General features: G+C 38.7%; 2 protein-coding genes and 1 long non-coding RNA gene across 10 annotated transcripts in view; 2 read left to right on the top strand and 1 right to left on the bottom strand.

Moving 5' to 3' along the window:
* The window catches only part of LOC133224544 (uncharacterized), an 18,053-nt gene extending 14,229 nt beyond the window's left edge, over positions 1-3,824 (top strand). For all 5 annotated transcript variants that reach the window (XR_009728875.1, XR_009728876.1, XR_009728877.1 and 2 more), the window contains one exon: positions 2,181-3,824. This is a non-coding gene — a long non-coding RNA (uncharacterized LOC133224544). The remainder of the gene's footprint in view (positions 1-2,180) is intronic.
* BFAR (bifunctional apoptosis regulator) lies at positions 259-26,202 on the bottom strand. 4 transcript variants are annotated; one of them, XR_009728873.1, is made up of 10 exons: positions 25,663-25,766; positions 24,396-24,726; positions 23,360-23,561; positions 22,900-23,069; positions 22,049-22,193; positions 21,630-21,800; positions 20,904-21,106; positions 8,116-8,211; positions 5,075-5,216; positions 259-1,713 (listed from the first exon to the last, which is right to left on the bottom strand). XR_009728873.1 is itself a non-coding variant. In XM_061376089.1 (9 exons), exons 3-9 carry the CDS (start codon positions 24,659-24,661, stop codon positions 19,851-19,853), a joined length of 1,341 nt encoding a protein of 446 aa, XP_061232073.1. In that variant the 5' UTR covers positions 24,662-24,726; positions 25,663-25,743; positions 26,185-26,202; the 3' UTR covers positions 19,767-19,850. The 4 variants fall into 4 exon arrangements, 2 of the variants coding, with proteins under 2 accessions (XP_061232073.1, XP_061232071.1); XR_009728872.1 differs by having other exon boundaries at positions 5,087-5,216; XM_061376089.1 differs by lacking the exons at positions 259-1,713; positions 5,075-5,216; positions 8,116-8,211 and adding exons at positions 19,767-20,034; positions 26,185-26,202 and having other exon boundaries at positions 25,663-25,743.
* On the top strand, positions 5,968-17,907 carry PLA2G10 (phospholipase A2 group X). Its single transcript, XM_061376090.1, has 4 exons — positions 5,968-6,223; positions 12,674-12,839; positions 15,128-15,234; positions 17,722-17,907. The coding sequence occupies exons 1-4, from the start codon at positions 6,181-6,183 to the stop codon at positions 17,865-17,867; spliced, it is 462 nt and encodes a 153-aa protein (XP_061232074.1). The 5' UTR covers positions 5,968-6,180; the 3' UTR covers positions 17,868-17,907.

Raw genomic sequence — 26,202 nt, 5'->3', positions numbered from 1 at the left:
TAAAACATTTAGAGACAACAAAAAGCCAGTAAACATACTAAAAGGAAAAGTTACACAAAATCATAACATGCATTTCTGTCCCTTCCCTCTTAGCAGAATGTGGTCTGCACAGTCTATAAATCCATTGTCTATCTTCACTTGTACTGTGTACAATTCTGCAGTTTCCCCCCATCTCAGTAAAAATAGAAGTGGAAGAAGATTCAGAAATGGTCAACATGGACAAAGGCACAGAAATGGGTTTCAGAACAGTGAGTCAGATTGGCAGTAAAGTATTTCTTTATGAAAAGGGCACTGGTGCTGTTTATGCCAAAGCTGTCTATTTAATAAAGTAGGCAAAGTTTCAGCTGTCTTTGAATTCAGTATGGATGATTTCCCCAATGCATTTACATAGCTTAGTTGGTGATACATGAGAAAAATAATTAATCAATTAATTTGTTATTGCAGTAGAACAGGCTACTGCCTTCCCTGCCTGCAGGGCATACTTTCATGAACACCTGTAGGCAAAACAAGGAGTCTCTTTCCCTCCAAGTCTGCAGTCCAACTTTGTGCTCAAGGCAGGTTCCATTAAAGCAAACGCCTCTTGTGCACCTCTGGAAGGAATCTGACTCCATATTTTCTACACTGTTCCATGAGGAAGTGGTAGTCAGCAGTATCACCTCACCTCACCATCTTTAAACCTGAACAAATCCAGTGCTCTCAGCTTTTTGCATGTCATCAGCTGCAGCCCCCTGAACAGTTTGGTGGCCTTTACAAGTCTTGCTTAGCATGTGAATGCCTTTCTTAATATGAGACTCAGAACTCCAAATGTTGTCTCACAAGTCTCAAGTGGAAGGGAAGAATCTCCTCCCTCCAAACCCATCAGCTGTGCTCAGCCCAATATGCAGCTGGACATGTTTGCTGCAAGAGCACACCGTTGACTCACATTCAGCTTGTGCACCGTGACCCCCTGCTTCTTTTTTTATAAAGCTGCGCTCTATGCAGTGAGTTCCCAACCTGTCCCAACACATGGGGTTATGCCAACCCAGATGCAGGGCTTCTCATTTGCCTTTGCTGAACTTCATGAGGTTCCCCAGCAGCTCCTTTTTCCAGTCTGACTGGGTCTATAAGAGTAGCAGCCCTGCCCTCCAGTGTATCAACCACTCCCCCCAATTTGGTATCACCCACAAATTTGCTGAGAGGTCACTCTATCTCATCATGCTGGTCATTACATCAACCGTTTCAAGAATACAAGTTGGTGTAACCTATGTAAAAACAAGCAAGTCAAACATCCTTCCAGAGATACGCTAGAGATTTCAAATTTTGTTTTACAGAAATGCAGGAGTTGCATTTCTGAGTATCTTTTCCTTTAGATACAAAAAGGAGTCCTAGGTTCCAGAAGAAGCAGGCCCTGGTCTTTTTTTGGATGCAGATACTGAAAAGTAGAACTTGATTTACTGTGTGTAAGAAATCTTCTGGAAGGCAGAGATGCTTGTTGAGACTGAAGAACCAAGCAAGCCAGAAATTATTTATAGGGTCCTTCCCCAGAATCTTCCTGTCTGTGGCTTTGCTCAAAGACAGATGGTATATTTCTGTATCATAAAATGACCAGAGTTGCATCAGTCTACGTGGTGCTCTGGGAACGTACTTGCAATCTTGTTATTTGCCTGGGTGGTTGTATGCACAGGATGGACTTTGTGCTTGTAGCTGTTATACTTAAGGAGCAGAGGGTAGAATCTGCAAGAGAACAAAACCAGAAAAAGAGAGATGAAAGAAGAAACCTGTAGGAGTAATTTAGCTCCTCTGCATACATTATAACTATAAACCAGTTTCAAGAACATTTATGTAATGACAGCTTTTCCAGCACACAACTGTCTGTTATGGGCAGCTACACACTAGCATTTCTGCAGAATGGACTGAATAACATCACTGCCAAAGGGCATATAAAGGACAATGCTACAAACATGCTCCCCAAAATTCTCTCAGTATTATGCCACTCATAGGCTTATTATTACCAAAGACATGACAAGTTATACTATAGGCTGGTATGGTCCTAAATCGAAGTTGGATTTTGTTCTGTATGCTAGAAATAGATTTGAGATAATACCAAGTACATTGGAAATACTGTAAAACAGCTCATTAGAATGTTTTCTGATCTTCCAGTGGAGCTTGTCTCTCCAGACTATGTTTTTTAACTGTCATAGTTTTTGGAACAACATTCACAACAACACAAGCTGAAGAAAACATTGGTAAACAGGAAGCATTGGTTGTGAAAAGGAACTAAGAGCAGATGGAAGGACATGAAAGAGAAGAAAGTCAGCCAAGCCTCTAAAAATGGGAACAAAGGCACTGCATGTTTCTAAACAAATACTTCAGTAATAAGGCTATTTTGTTTCTTCTACGAAGACAATGATGATAAAAGAAGTTGATTGTGTACTACTTGGACATCCAGTACCTGAAGGAACTTGTAAGGGATGTATTCCAGGCCGACCCTGTGTCCCAGTCCAACATTTAAGAAAATGTGGTATAACTTCAGGACATAGAATCAGAGTGGTTTGGGTTGGAAAGGACCTTAAGATCATATAGTTCCAAGCCCCCTGCCATGGGCAGGGGCACTTCAACCTAGACCGTGTCGCCCAAGGCTCTGGCCAACATTTGCCAAGTACAGCAATCAGGTAAATTCAGGCAGTTGACTTACTGCTGGAAAGCAGCTCTTCAGTTCTGGTTATTCTGATACCTTCACAGTGTATCAGGTATGTGTTTTCTTTCCTTATTTTTCTCCAGGAGTCAGTGCCACAGAAGAACCCAGTCTGGGACTTGTGCTGGGTTGCAGAACACCAAGGTGCAGCTCCTCAGCTCTGCTGTAGCCATCCTATAACACCCTGAACAGATCACCCTGTCATCTCTAACAATGGGAAAATAATTTTCACCATTCTTTATTAGTTCATTCATTCAGTGGGGCAGTAAATATATCGTATAGCTTAATTGTCACAAGCTTAATGCAGCAGGATCCTAATTTTGTAGGACTTTGCTTAGATACCAAGAGACCCTTTTACTTCTATATTCATCATCATTACTACTGATTTTCCTAACAGCTAAATGCAGAATATGTATAAATTTCACCAGGTAGGTGGTAAATGCTTTCTCATTTCTCTGTAAAAATAACTGCTCTTACTAAACAGAAAGTGTTAATTGAACTGACTTCTTCTGTTACTACAAAAATACAGCTTTGCAACTGTTTAGTCAGTATTAAATATACTGTTACATTGTTCACAAAATCACTACTTTCACCTGCTAACAGGAAAGTGGTAACTCGATTTACATTAACCATACTTTAGACCATTCTAGCACTTTCCATCAACATTTTAACATTTTGCATTAATGTACTCTGTCATCTTCCTGCATATACAGGATCATGGACACTGAGAAATGAGGCTTTTACAATTGACTTAACAATTTCACCCATATTGTTATGCTGTGAGAAATGTTCCTCAGTACAACTGTGTGTCTCAATTATATGAATCTATTCTTCAGATTTAAAACCAACTGAATTAAAGCAACCATTGAGCACATGCAACCTTGTTTGATAAAGTATATTTGAAAAGCAAATGCTTCTCCTCACCTATGCACAGCTCCAGTTGCCAAAAAGAATTCGTCAGTGAGAAGGAAAATGCAATTTGTCATAAATGACTTACACCAGTCACCAAATGCTTCAGGTAAATGAAAAGGAACACTACAAGAAGCAAATACAACAGGTCTGCACTGCCACATAAGATTTATTTGAAAATTTTATGGGCATTGAAAATCTCATTTAAAAAATAAATCATTATCATTGTAATCCATATCAACTTCCAGTCTGCAATTAGTATATTTTCTTAGCCATATGCCATGGCACTTAACTGGACAACCTAAATCCACCTCAATATAAGTATTTCCTTCTACATCAGATTTCTCCGCCTCCCATCCCAGTTTTAGTAGATGTTCTCCTTTGAACTCTTCCTACAACTTGTAGGAAGCAGAACTCCTCTGACTTGCATTTCTTACTTCATGTAGATTTTGTCACTTTCACATCTTTGGCTCCTTTCTGGTAGAAGCAGCTGTAGTCTGAACACATCAGTCTCACTTGATTCTTTATTGGTTTTAAGATTACTTTCTTTCCTTCAGTGAAAAACGTATCAACTGCACTAATCCAACACCAAGTACACTAAGACATTGCATCAGTTGGTCTCCTGAAGAACATTAATGTTTCTCCTCTGGATACTGTTTTCATTGTCATATCCAATGGTATGCTGGATGGGATACTGTTCAACTGGAAGTTGCACTAAACAGTTGTTGGACACTATTAAAACATTCTAATAGGTGTGACTTATGGACCGGAAGAGTCAGTAAACAAATGCAGTATAAGTGACAGTATGAAATGGACTAATAGCAATTAGGGATGTGACTCCATGAGTAACAGGGAAATTGCCTTGACCCAGTTGATGGCAGGAGCAGCATGATCTTGTGAAAAAAAAAAAAAAGTATTTAAAAAAAACCCCAAAACTATCCTTTTTTTTTTTTTTTTTCTCTTTTGACTTGTTTTCTCTTATGACTTGTACATTACCAAGACTTCTCAGGGTCACTGACAATGGTTATGGTTGCCACAGATTCCATTTCGTTGGTATTCTACTCCACCCTCACTGGGAAATGGTCAGCTATGTTCACAGACCCAGCAGAGTGCGAACAGTATTCAGTGGGCTAATGCATCATCTCTGGTATTCATCATGTAGTTACACAAAGGTGTATCAGGTGTACACAGGCATAACAATATCCTACCTTAAACTGATGTGCTTCCGTATTTATCCCATGCTACCATAACTTAGTGCCAACACAAACATTTCATAGAGTGTGGATTAATAAGAGCATAACAAAAACAAACCTCATCTGTCTGTGCATGCTTTTAGCCTTTTGGAATCAGACCACATAAGATTTTCTACTTCTGATTAAAGAGGAGTGATGTAAGGCAGAAATCGGAGCACTTCAATGCAAAAGTAAAATTATCCTTCAGTATGCACATGAAAAATCATTTTATTTCTTTGATGAAAATATCATTCAGTACCAAAAAGCCTACCAGCTGCTCTCCAACAGTAAGATGACATGATGAAGAACAAGTTCTTGGTAAGTTCTGTAAAATCTCCTTTGTTTTCCTCCTTCTTTATCCTACCAGTCTAGGCCTCAGTGGGATCTATGGGGGTCATATCCTGGAATATAATGATGCCACAAAAACCCCAAAACAGAAAAAAACCCAACCCAGCCCAAAACAAACAAACAAACAAACAAAAAAAATCCAAAAACCACCCCAAACCAAACAAAACCCAAACCAAAACCTTAAACATACACACACACAAAATCAATACCCAGAATTTCAGGGGTCCCGATTGCTTGAACAACTGTCAGAAAATGCACTGTCTGATTAAATATTTGGAACTTATGAGCAAGGAAAAATCACACAAAAGCAAGCAGTATTTTCTGTGGGTTGAGAGGCAATGAAAGTGTGGTTGCAATCTGGCATCTAGTTGTAGGCTTTACGAAATATTATAGGAGCTGGAAAGGTAATGGGGAAAAAATATCCAAAGATTATACAACGTACCAAAAAATATTCTGTAGGTGTCTGTTTTGGTTGAGAGAAAGTTAAAAAGTTGTTTTGATCCAGCTACACATATCCATAACCAGTTCAGGAGTTGATCGTTCTTTAGTTCTCCAACAGAAGTAGCAATCGGGAGGTGAAGTTTGGCAGACTGAGAGTACAGGCACAGCGCTTGTATTCTGCACCGGTTATAATTAACCACCAGAAGAATTTACAACACGGCTCACTGCCGTCTTTACTCTTCGGGTCGAGATTAAATGACTTAGGTAGTGCTGTACTCAAAGAGAAATAACGGCTATGGGAGCAGGTGAGCCTGGGGTACGGAGGTGAGCCTTCCCCCCGCCACCCCCTTAGGGGCACCTTCCCCCGCTCCGTAGCCAAGTGTGCGGATCCAGGGCTCCCGCTCTTGCAGCGGCAGCTCCTCCCTTCTGCCTAGATGGACAGCGGGGCTCGGGGGACCTGGCTCGGGGCAGAAAGCAGCCTCTTATAGCCGACACGGAGCAGTCAGGCTCACACCTCCTCACCCCGCCGCCGGAGCCGCACCCGCCGCGCCAGCCGTGGGACCCCGCCGCCCCGCAATGCCCCTGCACCTCCTGCTGCTGCTGCTGCTGCCGGCAGCCGGTGAGTACAGCCGCTGCGGGCCTGTGCGGGGCTCAGCCTAGGGCACCGGCCCCTCCGCTCCGTGCCCCGTCAGCAGCGCCTCCCGGGCGGCTGCTGCGGGATGCGTTCGCCCTCCTCCCGGCGCTCCGTACCCGGAGGGATGGGGCTTGGCTGCGTCGGGGGGGGAAGAAGGAGAGGAAAGAGCGTTAGGAGACATGACCGTGGCAGATGAACACCTGCACGAGTTGGAAAGCAGTTGTCTGATTCAGCCTGTCGCTTGGGCACAGCCTGGGTGCAACTCACCCGAAAGGGAAACGAGGTGCTGGCAGAGAGCTGCAGGCTGGAGCAGTGCTGACAGCCCCTCCTGTCCCAACCTGCATGTGCAAGGCAGGAGCTTTGCTGGAGGGTCTCACATTACTTTTGTAAAGTTCATCAGTAATGTGCAATGGTGTTAAAAAGTACGGTATTTGGAACCATAGTGCAGGTTGCACGTGTAATAATCATCTTTCTACAAAGCAAATACATCTACCCACACTCTTCTTGTGGAATTAGATAGCTACCTCCAAGCACTTCAGTTACAAAGCAGTTCAAAAGCCAAGAACTGCTCAAACTGTGATCGCCGGCAGAACCGTAACTGGGTTATTCTGACAGAGCGAGTCAGTCTTCATTAATAACTTATGACATGAGGATGTAATTAAAGGACCCCTGCCTCAGACCTGAGCACAGCAACTACTCACTTTGCAACTATTTAATTAATTTTTTGGTCTTTTATGTCCTATGTATTAAGCAGTATTAAAGGCCAGTTGTAATAATTTACAGTTCATTTCCTCATAGGTTTTCTGAGGTATTCATCAGTGTATCTGAATGTATTTAATTCTTTCACACTTCTGTGAAACTATGTTATCATCCCTCTTTTTCACATAAGTAGGTGGGCTGACACAAAAAAGCATCCACTAATTTTAAGTTCCCATGGCGACATGTTTGAACCCGATTTTACCTACAACTACTTACAATTAATGTAGAACTTAACTCCTCAAAGCCTCTGGCTCTCACTGAATGTTGCAGTAGGTTGGTACTCTAACCCCAGGATATGCAGCAGGCGTGAGCATACGATTAGTAAACATCTACAGGCATTGTTTTAAAGTGATTAAACCTCATGCTGAGTCTTTGTGACAGCTGTAAGGATAAAATCCAGTTTTCCAGAACAGCATTCAGCTGCCTTAATTCAGAGATCCTCTTCTGTCTTTCTGCACATTTTATGCATACCTGCACAACTTGCAAATTCACCAAACTAAATCTCATTAATAGGATCCCAAGGACAAGAGCCTCGGTTCATTCTTAGATTCTGTGCCAGAATGAAGCAGGGTGGGGTGAGGAAGGGGGGTAAGGCAATCACATGATTAAAGGCCATAAGGTAAGGTGCTTGCATAATGGGGCCAACTTAAGACCCTACCAAGCTCACTGCCCCAATTCTATTGCCTGACCTTGGCATGTCCCTGTTATTCCCTCTGCATATTGATCATCCTCCAGATCTCATCCTTTGCACAGCACAAACTTCAGAAGGAACATGAAGGAAAGCAAGGAAATACTGTTTCACTGCTTCTGCCAGCCTGGAGTAATCATTACAGAGAGCCTGGCTTTGGTCTGATCGCTCCGAGTCAGGCATCACAGTCACCCATTCCATAGGCAGTGAGGAGGATGGGAAATGCAATTTACCTTTTTCCCAGTGCTTGGTCCACAGTATCAAAACAGGCAAATTTATCATTTTGGAAAATTTACATGTGACCCCAGGCTACAGAGATAGCACAGCAGCAGTCTGGGCAATAAGACAAGGTGAACAAGGTGTCCTGAGGGCTTAAAAAACAAGAGTAAAAAACATAAGCAAAACCAAAAAACATTTCAATAACTCACACAGTTCAATGGGTTCCACTTCTAGCAAGATCTTGGAGATGCATCAGAAAGTCTGCTTAGTCCCAGGCTGCAAGTTCTGAACTACTGGAGCACTATGACTGTACAAAGAAAATATCACTATAGTAAATACTACACATATTTAACATCAGAAAATGTTCCTGTAGCCCCAGTCTTTGAAAGAATATATTAAAATTTCTTTTAAAACCCACAAAACATAAACTGTATTACATACTAATGACTAATGTAGTATGTATCATAAATATGCAAAGCTGTGCATCTCAATAAAAACCATAATTATATCTCTGCCAAAATAATTATTATGTTTGCATTGTTCCCATTGCAAGGAGTAAAATTTTATGGGAAATGGGACCTTTCACAAAAAATGAATGTATTTCTAAAAAATTTTCCCCTCTATGCATCTGGAAATATAAGGGACTGGATTTTTAAATACTATTGTAGCCTATTCAGAAAACTAGGAAAAAAGGAGAGGAGAAAGGCAGAGTGGAAAACAACTTGCAAAGACATAATAAGGTCTTTGAACTGTCTAGAGCTACAGGCAACAAACCAAAAAGGCATGATGCGGGTCAAGCCCTCCAAACATGGCAGGGCTCCAACAGGAATGACAGTTTTGAAATCAAGCACAACACAAACATAATGTGATCACTTATTGTTCCTTTCTCTCCATCTGTCTTTAGTGTTTCCTTAATTTCAGTCTTCAGGAAGCCACCTCAAGGCTTTTGATCTCTGGCTTAGCCATTACAATAACAAAGACACCTGCATAGATTTGTTTGTTGGTTTGGTTTTTCTATCTGCTAGTCTTCGGTGCCTAAAGCAGCCTTAGGATCCATACAGCTTCGGTTTCCCTTCAACCTTTACTTTTAAAGCAGCTACCTCACATCCAATTAAACCTGAGTCTGCTGATGGGCTGATCTCTTGGGGATTTTTATTCTCCCAAATGTCTGTCTTGAACGTTTTCTTTCAAGAATTAGAACAGCTGAAACTTTAACAAAGTTCCAGTTCCTATTCTGCAATAAACACTGGAATTAAATATTACATGAATATTAAAAACCATAACAAGACCAGACTCAAATTGTCTAAATTATTTTTATACACTTAGATGTACTTACTTTCTGTGACCTCTAGATACCAAAACAATGTGGGCTTAATTTATTTTTATACACATTACAAAGCAATGAAATGTAAATAAACACAATCTGGTTCCCTCCGTTTTTCCCCACCCACAACACTGTGTTTGAAGAGCTGCACATAATCTGCAATTTGACAAAACAAAAAACCAGACCAGAGGACACTACACTTACAGGAACGTATAATCAAACCTAGAGGAATATTCTTGTCCAGCGGAGGGCCACAAGGATGCTAAGGGGGCTGGAGCACCTCCCATATGAAGACAAGCTGAGAAAGTTGGGGCTGTTCAGCCTGGAGAAGGCTGAGTAGAGACCTCATAGCAGCCTTCCAGTGTCTGAAGGGGGCTTATAGGGATGCTGGGGACGGACTCTTCATCAGGCCTGTAGTGACAGGGTAAGAGGTAACAGGTTCAAACTTAGGGGAAGTTCAGGTTAGGTATAAGAAAGAAGTTCTTTACTGTGAGGGTGGTGAGGCACTGGCACAGGCTGCCCAAAGAAATGGTAAATGCTTCATCCCTGGCAGTGTTCAAGGCCAGGTTGGACAGAGCCTTGGGCAACATGGGCTAGTATGAGGTGTTCCTGCCCACGGCAGGGAGGTTGGAACTGGATGATCCTTTCCAACCCAAACCATTCTGTCATTCTATGAAATGCGAAGTCTTCATAAAACTGAACAAAGCCACATCGGAGATTTCAAAAACATACCTTAATCATGAAACACTTGGAAATATGCAGAATGTCGCTTCACTCTCTGGGTATATTCCACATAAGCTCTGATAAACTACTTTGGAAATGTCACAATGTTGCCAGTATACTAACACTATCTTCATCATACTGATATTCTTATTGACAGTTCTACATATTATAGAATGGTCTTTCATTGCTTCTAAATAACCTCAGATTACAAGACAGAGACTTTTCCTTCAGTCATATTCAGAGTATCTACAGCACAATACAGTCTTGCTTTGTTGTGCACGTCCAGATGCTGTAACACAAACTGCAAGGATAAAAAGTTCATGTTATTTTCTGTAAGTTACACGACAATTTTTAAAGATTTCTACTTGAACTCCTCAGGGAGCAGACAGTTCATCACTTCTACTTTACACCGATTTAAATCAAGGGAGTGGCAGTTGTCCAATGGTAGCAAACAATTCTCTGATGAAACCAGGAGTATGACTTGGAAATTCTTGTTTTCCTCTTCCGGTTGCATAGCTCCCCTGCTCCATCCTTCCCCAGTTGCCAGAACTGAGGCACAATGTAAAAATTCTTCACTTTCTTCAGGGATTTCTTCAGTATCACAAATGTCTTGCAGAGCAAGCCCAGCTCTGCCTGTCAACCATTAATACAGTTCCTTCAGCCACTACTGACTACCTATGAGAGTCTAGCCAAATATTCCTAAACATTTAAGAGTATAAGCAGTTGTTACTCATAATGCTGCAGCCTTACTGCAGTGTTTTTTTCAGCTGGGACTTTACTGAACCTGTACTGACAGTGAAGATAACACATTTAATGCTACTGTAAAGATAAGAGTCTGTTTATACTCAAATGGATGCTTCTGCTACTCAGAGCTGAAACACGTACTGAGAACTACTATGGAACTGGAAATGCTCAATCTTGTGTCAGTTCTACAACATGACTTATTCTGACACCTAGAACTACAGGTTCTAAAGAGTCCATTCAGTACACCTTCCATTCCCGTTGGGAAAGCATCAAGAGAATCATCAGAAAACCTGGAATGGGAACCATGACATAATAAATACTGTTCACTATCTCAGCAAGGAGGTTTTAGTGCCAGCAAAACAGTTTTTAAGTGAAACTGCAAGTGACTACATAGCCAAGGAAGCTTTTTTAACTCCTTGAGATGTGATTGCTTTTAATCAATGGGCCAAAAACACATGTGCAAATTAAACCACTTTTGTTTCAACATCTTCTCCCTACATCACCTGCCCACAAAGCAGGAGGGAACAGGATCCGGGAGTCATCTCCAGTCAGAAAAGTAATAAATACTGTCTTAGGAAGCATAGCTATTTTCATAAGTAAGGATTACCTACATTCTTTCTAAAGCCTTTTTTACCATTCTCACAGAAAAAAAGCAATTTTATTTCTTAATGAGGTGTTTAAATCCCTTTGTTTCATGAAATTACAAGTGCTGGAGATCACCAGCGTCCCACGTATTTCAAGTTACTAAACTGTGCTGGAAACAGTGTTTTTGTGTCAGATCTTCCATTAACTGATTATATAGTTAATTACAGAATCTATTAAAATAGATTAGTCTATTAGTCTATTATAATAGATTACATGATTATACAGATTATATACAAACTGTATAATCATACAGTTATTCTGTAGGAAAAGAAATGTCAAAGCCTTCAATGACAAAGTCTAAATGTTTTTTCTGCTCTCTCGCACACAGACATTACGTGTTATTAAATGTTAATGTCCTTCCCAATCTGTATCCAGTACTGAGAGTTAAGATTTATAAACTGTTCCCCTCATATCAAATCATTAGTTTAATTACTAAGAGAACTCTAATCAGCAGCCTTGATTAACCCACTCATTTGTTGAGTACTCATCCAACTTCTTAAAAAATGATGGGAATACCTTGGTGCCTGGACTACAAGGAAATGCTGCCTGTTACCATGAAAGGTCTTTGATGCATTATCTCAACCTGAAGGATGACATGATGTCCTAAAAAAAAGTCATCTGGTGCCTCAGTGTTTATCTTCTGCTCTGGACCTACTTTAATACTGATACAGAATAGTTAAAGTGCCTAAATACAGTCTTGCTCTGGAGAAAGAATAACCAGAATCCCTTAAACAACAACTACATGCAAACAAAATGAAACAATAAAAATAAAAAAGGTAACCCTTCTTATAATACAAAAAATATAAATATTAAAAAGACAACCCTGGAAATAACTTCAAGCACCCACCCATTTCGCTGCTCTGCACCTGCCCCACCACCTCTGTCAGTTACTTTGCATTGTCTATAAATGATGAAAACCAGAACCCCATCAGAGAGGACATATTTGTTCAAATGTAAAGCATTACGTTTTAGAAAATGGGCAAAGTTGCATGTTGTGATAAGGAGAAAATACCACAAGGCTTAGGACATCTAATTGTAGCAGATTAGTGGACCTAGACCCCAGAACACATGCTAGCCCTTGCCAGATTTAAGACTGGAAATGACTTAAGTCTGCTGTTGTATGCTGCTTTGATGAGAAGAAATCACTGCAGCTATTCAGAATGCTGTGCAGTGTTCTGCTCACTATAGGTGGGGGTAAAAAGGGACTGGGTCAAGCAGTGCGACGCCAAGCACCAACAAGAACACGGTATTGAGTATGGACATTCATTATCAAAGTTCAATTTTGTATCTGCAGGTTTGATTCAATAAAAAAATAAAAGGTTTTCTTTCACAGTTTATAAAGGCACTCTTGGGGAAGCCCGTTTTAGAAATCGAAGAGGAATACTTGAATTAGCTGGAGCCATTAGATGTACTACAGGTCGATCTCCTTTTGCCTACTTACGCTATGGATGCTACTGTGGTCTGGGAGGAAGAGGATGGCCCAAGGACGGAGTAGACTGGTAAGAGCTAACTATTTACGTGAGTAATTAACTGCTGAATGTATGCACATGGCAGAGTAAAAGGACTACAGTATGAATTAGGCCTACTTAACACCAGTGAGGGAATTGAGTTTAAACACATCTCAGACCACTAAGAAACTCTGAGGCAGTAAAATTATGTTCCTGTAGATCTGTGTGAGACCTACTTGCCTTTAACTCAAACTCTTATTGCATTAATATTGGATTCACAGTACAACTGACGTTCTTTGCTTTTGCTGCTTGGCCGAAGCTGAAGAACTAAAGTCTAATTGTAGAAGCTTTAAAGCTCAAGCATTCAAACTATTCTCTTTAGGGTAGAATATAAGGAAAGTTCAAATCAATTTTTAATAAGGATTCTAGTTGGGATTAGACCTAAAACTTCTAGAATCTTACCCTACATATTTCAAATTTCTGGTTGTGCAATCTGTTATTTTAAAGACAACTTAGGAGAATGTAGTTGCTACTGGGAACACACATGAAAAGAAGGGACTATTATTACTTCATCTGTATCACTAAAGATAATGATGGAGAATCTGCAGTTTGCTGATCTTTCACTGTAGGCCATTTTTCCACATTGTAGTAAATCCCACAGCAGCAATAAGCTGCTTCTTCACAAAACATGGTTAGCTATTTGTGGTCTGGGTTTTAACAGCTACAGAATGTTAAGAACAAGCCAGAAGCCAGTGTTCTTACTCTATCTACTGCATTTGACCAGAATCAAGGATTGAATGTAGACACAAACTTTCTTACCAAGTCTGACTTCTTAAAGTTTTGATATACATCGTGAACTGTTTACATTTAGAATGCCCGAAAACAAGTTAAGAAATACAGAAATACTTAATCTGAAGTAAAAATATCACCAATGGAATTATTCCAATCATAGCTTTTGCCTGCCACTTACAAAAACTCCTTTGAAATGGGGACAATCATATACTGCTTTCATAAGCTAAAATATAAAATCCTTAAGAATCTATTTTCATTTTAAATGCTTAAAAGAGGACTAAAGTAATTCTAAAAATTGCTGTAAACACATGAAGATAAACTGCACACTAGCAAAAGCAGTTGCATCTCCTGGGTTATTTATCCCAGTACTGCTACAAAGACTCACTAGATTCATTTTTTTATTTCTATGGATGAAATGGAACTACACTACTTCACAAGCACATGCTTTTCCATTGTTATGTACCACAGGATCTGTAAATGGCAATTCATGTGGAATTACCCAGTAATTATTTAATAAGCGTAGGACAGAATAGTAGTTAAAATGAGAGCTCACAGCATTAACTTTTCTATTGCAGACACAAATTCCTCAGGCAATCTAAACACGACCTAAACATCACGGGCCTACTGTAGTAGACTACCAGGAGGAAACTGAATGACTGAACAGGAAGTGTTTGTGGATACACCTTGGTGTTCTTCCACCAAGTCAAAGAAGAAAGAGTATAGTTACTTTGTAACAAGACCTTACAAGCTAGCTAATTTCAGGTCTTTGTTACCTCCCCTACTTGGTATACTGGGATTGCAATGAAGAATAGTTTTTTTCTAAGCTTTAAAATACACCGTTAATGCTTTCCTGTGACAGAAAGTCTATGAATTAATTCATTGATCCAACTGTAACAAGAACAATTTTTGAAACCATCATTTTGGGCATTTTTTCCAAATTCTTTCATGATACTGCAGCAACAGTTTTAGTTCTAACATGGCATTAAAGAGCACCCATGCTTATTCCTTACTGAACATTTCACCTGCTTTCAGCTTTTCTGCTACCAAGGCCTTTCCTATATGACAACATTTATGATCGTATGCTACAGCCCAACAAATCTTGTCCCCTTCCTGTAACTGTTACAACTGCCAGAAACTGTTATAATTGCCGGAAAAATACATCATTCATTATCTGGCAGACTATTCTGTTTTTTCATCTTTTCTTGGACAGGGCTAGGAGAGAGTTCCACTCACATAAAAGTTTATTGTGTTTAAATGGAGAATGCTTCATAGATTCCTTGTACTTTCATCTATAAGGAAGTTCAACTAGATCAATGTATATCAGACATTATCATCAATTACATGAAAGAGCAATAATTTTTCCAGGTGATCTATTAAACAATTACCCTGTTCTGCTTCCTGGGCAGGTAACTGTTTGTACATTCACCTATGTTGACTGTTTTATCATTTCACAGCCTGTAGAAACATGCTGATGATAAACATTCAGATTAGATGGCCATAAATCACCAGAGTCTGAATTAAGGCAAACCCATTTCTATCACTCTCAGGTGCTGCTTTAACCATGACTGCTGCTACGGCAAGGCAGAACAAGCAGGTTGTCACCCCAAGATAGAAAGTTACCACTGGGAATGTGAAGACAACACTGCTGTGTGTGGTGAGTGAACAGTCCTAGCTGGGGGGTTTGTGTGATCTGTTTTTTTTTTTTTTTTGGGGGGGGGGGGGGGAGGGAGGTAGTTTTGTTTGTCCTTTTTTACTTCTCCCATTTGTCTCATTGATTAAATAGAAAACCTTTTTTTTTTTTAATTAACTGTAAAATTCTTATTTCACCTTCCTTTCTTTCACAACTTTTTTTACTCTCTGCCTCCAGAAAGCACAGCTATGCCAACCAATTTAATGCAGTTTCCTCTTCTAATCCCCACCTACTGACATACATAAAGCAAACGAGATTCTTATCTACAAGCTTCTATTACCGTTGCATGACACACTACCAGAAATCCTCTCTTTTACACGTTCAGGAACCCATGTTAGGCTACCCCCCACAGGTCAAAAACAAAAGCGCACGGCTACAAACAGGAAATTACAACTGTTTAAAAGGATCCTTTATACTTAGCAGATATTTCACACCATTTTTAAGTCTATGATGGACAAGTTTTTTACATAGTTACCACTGATCAGTTACACAGCCCACTGCTAGTGGCTACAACTGATGAATGAATTCACAATTACAACTTCCAATTTCAAACAGTGAGGTAATAAAATATTTGATGGCTATGTTTATTTATGGAACAAGCCATAACATGTTAATTTGAAACTATTTATATAATTAGCATATAAGTTGCAACAGATGGTTGACCACATCCTGATAGATTTTGTTCAATTACTCCGAAATATGAATTTAATATACTGGCCATGCTGTAAGTATGAAAGAAAAGGAGAAAGAGACCTCAAAGAAACAAACAAAAATGTGTTTAAAAGGAAAAAGCAGCATTTCTTTTACATTAATTGTTCATAATTTCCAGAGTTCTAGAAAATATTTCCCAACACACTTCAAAGGCTTTTTGAACTGTAACTTCTCACAAGCCCCCAAATTTGCAGGTTTTTTTTCTTCTTAGTTGTTAGGTTTTGGGATTTGTTTGGGGTTTTTTGTCAAATCAGGTGCTAGGTCAGTTACCTTGCATGCTACTACCTGGAATGCAAATCAGCTTGAGAATTGGTTATTTTGTGCTCCACAAAAATACAGCCCCTCATGTAAACCTGTTTACGAGTCTGAGTTTCTGACTACCATAGTTTAAAGGCAACACAGTAGGCTGTTCAGAGAAAACTCAAAACCCTCTCATTTCATAACTCAATTTAGAATTTGCCTGCCCTGAAGTAAAATTAAGGTTTAGACACTATTTCATTTCCTCCCTTCCATTCACTCTTTACTTTGCTTAGGGTCTACCTCAAGCAGAATCTCTACTGGTCAATTTCCTCCTCTACTGCATAAGTACTACATGTCTTCTCTAATTAACTGTCAAGTTACAGTCCACCTGCATCTGGCTGTAAAGCTTCTGCTCCTGTTCCAGTCTAGAAGCTGACAATATTTTAAAATACTGGCAAAGACAGATCAAGTTTCAAGCAGTAACAAGAGAAAGAATAATTTTTCTCAGTTACAGTTTGTTGGGTTTTTTTTATTCAGTCATGTTGTTTATGCTTCTTACGCTATTGAGTACTTCTAAGGGTAGCCAGTTGCAGCTTCAACATATATATATTAAGAACTTCCATAGCAGACTTCGAGTTCATTCACAAAACTGACAGTTTGTTCTGCTCCTAGATAAATCTCAAGGAGAGATTTAGCTAAGCTTTTAAAATGTTAAATACTCAGACAAAATACAATTAAAGATTCTTCAGTTTACAGACAGTTGCATAGAGAAAATGCACACATTTCTGGGTTGGCACAATAAAACCAAAATATATTGCTGTAGAAGAAAATGTTCATGCCAAGAAGAAATGTTCATGCCAAGGAATCTGTTAAGTTACAACACTAAAATTATAAAACAAATATGACCAGACATGGATTTTATCGTTCTTAAGCACACTTTACCTAACTTATTACTGAATGCCTTAATAGAAAGAGTTGGGCAATTTTAAACAGCGAATATCTTTGCATCCCTTATTTCATATATATAATTCAAATGTGACATCATTTAGTAGATTAAAGTATATGTGAAATGGAAAATATCTTCCAAAATTCCGGTTTCACTAGAGCAACAGGGTGATCAGGGAGGGTCACATACCGCTTTCTAAAAAGGAATCAGCTATCAGAGTTCCTTCATTGAAGAACATGAGAAGGGTATTTAAGTCTTTATCCAGTTATTATTGTATTTTCACCTGCCAAGACAGTTGCTGTGATTATCAACCATTACTAAACTAAACCATGCTTGTATATTCTCTGCTGCTGAGATGTTCTAGCATGGAGCTCTATCTAAAGAACACAAAAGAACTGTAAGACTTACTAAAGCTTGCTGCAGTTCCTATTGCACCTGAAATACAAGAACCATTTATATGGCAAATATGGAACATGAGGTAGCAATTCTTGGTATTCCATTTGGTATTTTTAATTACTTGAGATTAACAATAAACTTACTGTGTTTTCTTTCAGAATCGCTAGAAGACAAATGTCAAAAAATGGCGTGTGAATGTGACCGTGAAGCTGCCAAATGTTTTTCTAAAGCTCCCTATCATACAAAACACCTTTTATGGCCAGACTTTATGTGTGGTGAGATCCAGCCTTTGTGTAGGTATTAGATGTATGACATCAGTCTTCATGAAATAAACTCTGTATGTATTTAAATCTAAATTACTTTTTTTTTGAGTCACAGTAGTGACAACAAATGATTTTCCCCCTTCTTGATCCTCCTTCTGACACCTCAGCCTCTCCGCTCTAGAATGGCGAAAGTAAACATGTACCCTCTAATTTACCTTCTACATCGCACAGACTAAAAGGTCATCAGTTGTGTAAGTCCTTACTGACTACATAGAAATCTGAGTTTTTTGAGTAACTGACTTAAAATCAATTGTTTATATTCAGATTCACAGATTTTTCAGACTCATTACATCATTCACTGTAAACTCCACAGGCTGTAAGATAAAAATCAAACTTTTGTACTAACATTTACCTAAACGTTTGTTAACTTTGAACTGACCATTAAGAAAGGCATGAAGTGACAGTGTCAGCACGAAGACCCCCCTCATCTATATTAAATGCTTATTATAAAAGCCTAACTGAACTTGTGTCTTATTTACCTTAGTCCTACATGAATTAAAAATCTTAATACTTTTTTTCTAGTATTTACTTTTCAAATGCAATTTTCTAAGAAGTTCATTCCATATGGTTCCAGCTTCTTACTCTATGTGCACCTCAAGTATCCTGTGGGCACAGGGAGAAGTTCTACAATTTCATTAAAAACTTCAGAGCCAGATTTAAAAGTGCAAATATAAACCATCACCAAGACAGAAGAATGCAAAAAAGCAGCAGTGACTGGAATCAACTGCCTTCTCTGTGTTTGAACAGCATGACTCTGTTAAGTTCAGAAGTGCATATACCTCATAAGGATGTACAGAGGTTTCAGCTAGGGTCACTTTTTAGTTTTTTTCTCTTATGAAAAGAAATCAGTAATATGAATTGATGAATAATACACTTTTTCATAACTGCTCATCTTAACTGTTCAAGAACCAGGAGTGTTTTATGTCTACTTTCACCCACCTCAACTTAAACATGCAGGGCTACACAAATTTGCACAAGTCGTAGCTAATGACAAGTACTTCAATATAAATAAAACCAAAACATGTCTTTAGGAAGGATGAAGATTTCAGAAGAGATCTTTAATCTTTAAAAATATTCATATGTGAATTTAAAATTCATATTAATGACACAAATGAGGGAAAAAAAACCCAAACACAACAAAACCAACCAATCAAAAAAAGCAAACCGATGGAGAATGCAAGGGGACAAAGCTCTTTAAAAAAAAAATAAAATAAAAATCTAACTTTTGCTTCAATCAAAAACCATACACTAACAAATGGCAATTCTGATTACACAAAATAAACTTTCCAGTCAGTATTTGCTCATAGATCCAGATACACACATTATACTGCAGTAAGATGTGTCAGGTCACTTTCCCAAACTAATCTTCATTAAAGAAACTATTGATGAAGTCTAACCGATCTGGATCACATTTTCCAGAGGACAAGAAAACTCAAGCAGTCTTTGCCTTCAACAACAGGAATTTCAGAATTCCCTGCTCTGAGACTGCGTATTTGACAGTCACATCTTTACATAGAAAGCTGAAAACACTGAAGTACTTTCAGTATCAAGCCTATCCAGGAAGAGCTTTCCTTTGGCATATTGAAGTTGAGGAACACACAGTAGCTCTTCAGAAAACTCTCATTTTAAGGCAAGCTTGAAAATAACTGGAATGCTCAAGATGAAATAGGTAAGTTTGATTTGATGTAAAATAGAGTGACATGACTGTTTTAAGTTTTATATGGCTAAATCAGGAATGTAATTATTTTTTCCCCATTGAAAATTACTATTGGATAATAAAGCCCATCCTTTGATTTGGAATCAGCTTTGGGTGTAACTTATCTTAGGGCTTTTTTTTCTGTATGTTTAAATTAACATAATCCACCACTTTCACTGCCACATATATAAAGAAGAAAAGCAGAGTTTATTTCAAGTCCATTTTTACAAACTAAAGAGCTCAAAAGTTCCAATACCAGTCACTGCACTTATGTCTCATGACGCCTTACTTCTTTAACCACCTGATCAATGTTTGTAATTGGGTTAAAGTACAAGGCCCAGTAAAATAAACAATTGCAGACAAACTGAGGAATGAAAGGCCAAAAAATGGCAACAAAAAGACCCTGGGTTAAGGCTTTCCAGAAATGTCTCCACATTCTGTGAGGAACAGTCCTGTGAAAAAGGAAAGGGAGAGGCTTAGAGGAGCTTTTCATTTTGCTTTTACCCTAAGAAAAGCTAGAATGTGCTACAGCTGCAAGTTACTTAGCCCTTGCTCGGGTACCTGTAAAACACCGTTTTGCACTCCAGAAAAAGCTTTCTTAAGGTACAGTAATACTAGATTTTGTATGAGGAAGCATTAAATCAATTTATTCAGACCACAAAGCACAGCAAGTTAAAAGTGGTTGATCCCAGATTATTTCCATGCATCCCCCTCTCTTTTGTACATGCTCTGCCCCCTAGCTGCTGGCACATAAGGTGAAAACCCAGTATACAACAGAACAAGAATTTCTCCTTTGCCAGCTCTAAAAAACTGTAACAGCAAGTATGAAGTAATATTAACAGCTTGAATGAAAGCAGTAACTGAAAACAGTTACAATCCCCTATCAGAAATATCAGTGTAATAAACTTAGTCATGATCCTGAGGACTCATCCTTTAATAACTATATTGTATGCATTTAACAAAAAAATTCATATATACTTAGTTCTCAGCTGAGAGATAATACCAGTGACCATAAAAGGCAATTCTCAAGGTAAGAGTTAATATTTACCCAATGGTTAAGAACATGCTTATTACCATTACTGTATTTGCTACATCTGATCACTAAAACCAGCTATAAGAAGCCCTTTCAAGCATTCAAAGAAGTATAGTCAAGAGTGAGTACTAGTGTACATGTGGATTCAGACTCACATGTTCTTATTAACCTCAGAGTTGTGGTTAGACACTGTCATTACAGTGGGTAACTGTCAAATTGCAAGACTGTTGCTTTCTATTTATACAGCCACGTGCTTCCTACCCTCGTAACAAGCTCAGTAAGACTTACTTCAATTCTCTTCTTGACCAGAGCCTCCAAAAGGAGAATAATTCCAGAACAGAGAGCAACATGGCATTTACAATTATAAATCTTGATGTCCAGTAGTGCACGTCCAGCCAATCCCAAGCAAATTCCGCTATCAACTGGTATGGCAAAAATAAATACTTTACAATGAATTCTCTCCACTGTTTCCAGGAAGGATCTTGAAGATCCTGTAAATTAAGATTAAAAGACTATTAATCAATTTCATATTAAACAGATATAATACTGGCTTATTTCCACTACAGTTTTGTTGAAAAAAATGGTTTTTTCATACACTGAAAGCAGTAATTTCAATGTATGAAATCCTTTCTGGTAGATAATACTATAACCCTGTAATTTTCATTAGATAAAACACCACAGCCAGCCAGACTTTACAATGCCATTTGCTAAAATACAGATATTTTGAGTGAACAGCCTTTCTACAGCCATGTAAATTAAAAAAAAAAAAAAATAATCAATCCGTTTCATAGATTTAAAGTCTTAAGAGCCTTACATCAGTCTTACTAAAGGTAATGGTCACAACACTGGTGATCACATACAGTAAAATCAAGGAATCATTTACATTCATTTTTTCTTTAAAATTGTATTGTACAGAGATGAAATGGTGCATAATTATATCATGTGTTTTTATGCTGCTATGTTAAAATGCTTACAACTAAAGCAAGTGGTATGTTTAATGTTTTGAACACTTACTATTAGTTTTGTGACAGTATCTTCATACATGTCTTCTTGTGTGGGGCAAATTGTGTGGATAAAAGGTAGGAAAGCTTCTGTGTAATCAAACAAGTATAGGTATAACATACTGAGTCTTGGAGAACTCTTCAGTGCATACAGAAGAAAAAGTGACTTTCCTGGATTTACTGCCTGAAAGATATCAAATTATTGTTTCAAACAATGAAAAGATAAAATGAAAGGGATGTGCCAGTTCTTAAGATTTTTCTGACAATTATTTTTCAAAGGATCATTTTTCAAATACAACAGTTCAGTAAACTGAGCTGTTTTCACAAGGATAACTCTACTACCTTAACATTCCTCCTGACTTTAACAGAATTTTTATTTAAAGATATTTTAAAAATACTTAACATACATGACAGGCTTTAAGTAAAATTTACCTTATATTCCCAAAGATTCTGTGGTGGTTTAACACCTAAAGCTTTCACACGTTCCAGTTCTGCCATAATAGCTTTCCTGTGGTTACTGTTCTCTATACTGTAAGGCTCTTTTGTGAAATCCTCCTCTGTCAGTGTTAGGAGGAGTCTACAAAAGCAAAAGAATTCAGAAGGTAAACAGTAACTCTTCACCAAAAAGATACAACTACAAATTAGCCATTACATACTGAAACAATAAGCGACTGATAGAAGAAGGCATCACCTTTTGAATTACAGAACCACAGAATGGTCTGGGTTTGAAGGGACTTTAAAGATCATCATTACACTCCGTATCAAGTGTCCTAAATCAACTGCATCTCAGAGCCTGTGTTTTAGACATCCCTCATGCTTTTCTTGCCTGCTTTCAGCATGCAAAATTACCAGCTTCTTGGCTGGCTACTGAACACAATTCTTCAGTACTTCACATACTGGGTCAGGTCTCCTGAAATCAAACCCAGAGCTCTTCAGTGGAATACAACAATGCATATAAAATTTGCATATTTTCACAAGAAAGAAAAAGTGGAGGGGTGGATAATATATTAGAATTCTACTTTCAGTACCACTACACTCTGCATTGTCAGAATTTAAAGTAGCTCGTACAAAATTTTCAGTTACCTTGCTTAGTACCTACTACTAAAGTTTTCAACTACAAGTGTTAAAACCTGCCTGGAATTTTACTCTTTAAACATCAACAGAATATTCCCTCAATCTATAGAGCAAAGTATGGTCATTTCATAGTGTACCATCCCTAACAAAACCTCTCCAGTAGTCCAATCAAATAAATGATAGGTGCTCTTCACAATCAGGCCTCTTACCTTCCATTCACTTTCTCTAGTAGGAATCTTTCTTTATAATGTGAAGCCCATGGGCCCAGCTGCTCTAGCCAAATTATCACTTCCTTAGCAGTCCATTTAGCAACAGGCTTGTGCACAAGATGATCTTCTTCAAATTCTCTGCTGCTCCAGTGATATCCGAGTAGAACTACCTATAAGTAGATTAAAAAATAATAAAAAGAGAGTTATCCTTTACCTACAAAGCAAATATACTAATGATACAAATAAACAAGCATTAAGTGGCTTGACATGTAGAATCTTCCATTTCATGGACCCTAGACTATTCAGGTTATTCAGACAACCCTGAATGCTACCTTATTTCCTCCGTTCAGCTGAAGCCTGTTCTGTGCTGACGATGTTTTGTATGTGCATGTAATTCAAGTATACCAGATCGCGCATGCTTAATGAAGTAAATATGGAAAACCAACCAGATGAAACTTACTGCTACACAAGTTAAAGCTGTCAGAACGCCTGAGAAAAAACCTCCTCCTTGAGGATTAATTCTTCCTGTGTTCCGAACTGTAGGCATCTGGTCATTCCCATATTTTTGGAAGGTTGCTAAGCTGCGTGCTACATCACTGTTTTGTAGAATATCTTCTTTTCTTTGTTCAATGGCATCAGAAAATAGCTTTTCAATAACATCCCTAATGGGAAAAATATTTGTCACTGTACTATAACCACTGAGGCTTAATATTCAGAAAAGTGATGTATTTGGTGGGTTTTGTTTTCCAACCTCTACTTAAGACTGTCATCTTTGAAAGCAAGAAAACATTAATTATTAATACTTAGCAGACTTAAATCAATTATTTCCAAATAACATTTTTCTTAGCTTCTAAAGACAGAGGAAATTAAAATACAGCATTAAAAAAAATCCTTCTTTCTTATATAAACTAGGACTGTGTGTGCCACTGGCAAGCTTTGCTTATACAAATATGCTAAGTAAAAGACAACATAAAATCCTACCATCAATTCTACAATCTATTTACTAAAATATTACTAACTATTTTAGGTATTATTAACACAAGAACTTGTGGGTAATTCACGACAGCAAACTGGTATTTCTAGCTTTGTTCTGCAATCAGATCACATTTCTTCCCATAGATAATTCCTATTACAGAAGTAAATACACAATTAGCAAAGATCACTCTAACTTAGAATTATTAGGAAACAACCAGCTATATATAAAAGATGCAAATGTTTCAATACCGAATAAGGATCCCTTCTCTCCATCACCCCCAAAAAATCAGGATAAAATAAAAAAAACAAACCCAAAGCCCCAGACACAGCCACCCCTTAGTTCCATGCAGAAAAGTGTGCTTGAACAGATCAGTACAGGTGCAGAACATGAGAAACTTCAGGATTTAAACATACCTGTGACAGTCTGGACTACCAATAAACTATGAAAATGTGTAGCAAACTCAAGAAACCAGACGAGTTCTGAGGGTTTTAGAAATCCAGAAATGGCACAGTATACTCACCTAAACAAGATGTTGACTTTGGGGAATCCTTCCCATTTTTCTCTGCATTCAGGACATTCATTCTTCTTGGATGACACCCACCACAAAGCTAGGCAATGTCTACAGAAACTGTGCCCACAGTTCAGGGTGGTGGGATTGACCATAATGTCGTAACAGCAGTGGCAAAGGAATTCACTCACGGATATCCGCCGACTGCCCTCAGGAGCAGCACGTGTTTCAACCTCTGCCCTCTCTGTTTCACCTTGCAAAGTCTCATCTTCTTCCATCTTCTTTTATGTCTTATGCAAACAGAAAGCTCTCTTAGATCTTCAAAGCAGGTAAGGAATTACTTCTGCAAAGCAACAAGATAAACCTCCTCAAGAAAGATCAGAATTGCAAGCAGTATAATTTATCATTGTCATTTTTTGTTGCTCTGATGGTTTTAAATAACTTAGCTCTCCCAAAAATAAAACATGACCTTCAACCTTTTCAACAATATATTCATTGCAAGCTACAATCAAAATCCGATTCTACATGTAAACAGCAGGGCTCAATCTCCCTATGTTTCCTGTGTTACAGAACACATGAAAGTGAAACAAAAAACTATGATTCAGATGACTTTTGACGGTTATTTTTAAACAGTTTTAGTAAAAGACACTAATCAAAAGAAGTTATCATTAAAAAATACCATCAGAGAATAAAAAACCAAAACACCAGTATACGTAATTTACTTCCTCACTATTCTTTCCAAGCACATGGAATAAAACATTACTAACAAAGGTCAACGCTGGACATTGCTGAGCAATGTTAAAAAAAAATACACACACAAAAAAAAAATCCACAAAGTCATACATTACAGCATTATAAGGGATTGATCTCCTTGCATCTCTCTGAAGGAGTGAACTTTGTGCCACTTTACCAGTAATTACTCTTTGCTAGTATTACAGAAAATGTACGAGTTAGAAGAGTTTAAGATTGTTCTAAGCTTATCAAACTATTAAACCTACTTGCCTGACGTTCCTATTATATTCTCTGAGATTGCTGAACCTAGTTTCTTAAGAAAAACTCTGATCCAGATCATGTACTCATCAGTCACGGTATGTTAGCAGCTATCAAAAAGGACAATTTTCTCTTCTGGCACTACCAAACCAAAATATTTACACGCTCCACCACGTGGCTTCTGCTTGGTACTAAGTTACCATCTTTCCACTCAGATCAAGCACAGAGAGGTAAATATGCAAACTGGTAACGAATAAACAAAAAATACAAGCAGTACAGAAATACAAACCGATAGTGCAACCGGGATCCCCAGACTGCTGAGTCAGTCTTTTCCCAGTAAAGCAAAGACTGCTGGCTTTCCAAGACAAACCTGAAACATCAGTTAAAAGAAGCGCAAAACCCTCCAAAAAACCCAAGGTCTGGCACCCAAAACATTCTTCTTGTTTTCCTGGAAGAAAGACGCAAAGGAATTTCTGTAGGTGAAAAAGTAATTTCACCAGTCTCTGCACCAAATTAAGAGTCACAAGTGGAAGGCTCACCGGCCCCTGTCCTGCCTCCCCGTTCTAGCCTCGGCCCTGTCCCTCCAAAGCTCCGATGCACCGGCCTGCACCGGTCTCTGCCAGTCCCCCAGACCAAACCAGGTCCACGGCGGAGGCGTCACCAGCCCACCCCTACTCCCAAGAGCCGCGGCTCGGGCACCCCCAGGCCGCAAGCGGGAGCGGAGGCTCCGCGGGCCCAGTCCGTCCTCAGCCCCACCGCCCGCAACGAAGGCGCGGCGCCGGACCGTGCAGTGCCCAGCCGCCCGACTCACCCCCTGGCGACCAGGGCC

The sequence above is a fragment of the Neopsephotus bourkii genome, unplaced genomic scaffold (genome assembly GCF_033783945.1).
Source record: "Neopsephotus bourkii isolate Nb327-2 ecotype Australia unplaced genomic scaffold, CSIRO-AGI_Nbou_v1 NB_1706, whole genome shotgun sequence".
Lineage (NCBI taxonomy): Eukaryota > Metazoa > Chordata > Aves > Psittaciformes > Psittacidae > Neopsephotus > Neopsephotus bourkii.
This window is presented reverse-complemented; position numbering and strand designations above follow the sequence as displayed.

Excerpts from the sequence above, each read along its gene's own strand:
- PLA2G10 (XM_061376090.1), top strand. The coding sequence starts at position 6,181 with ATGCCCCTGCACCTCCTGCTGCTGCTGCTGCTGCCGGCAGCCG. Across the intron at positions 12,840-15,127 it reads CCCAAGGACGGAGTAGACTG|GTGCTGCTTTAACCATGACT; the intron begins GTAAGAGCTAAC and ends TATCACTCTCAG. Across the intron at positions 15,235-17,721 it reads AGACAACACTGCTGTGTGTG|AATCGCTAGAAGACAAATGT; the intron begins GTGAGTGAACAG and ends GTTTTCTTTCAG.
- BFAR (XM_061376089.1), bottom strand. The coding sequence starts at position 24,661 with ATGGAAGAAGATGAGACTTTGCAAGGTGAAACAGAGAGGGCAGAGGTT. Across the intron at positions 23,070-23,359 it reads CAGCTTTAACTTGTGTAGCA|GTAGTTCTACTCGGATATCA; the intron begins GTAAGTTTCATC and ends ATCTACTTATAG. Across the intron at positions 21,107-21,629 it reads ATACTGTCACAAAACTAATA|GATCTTCAAGATCCTTCCTG; the intron begins GTAAGTGTTCAA and ends CTTAATTTACAG.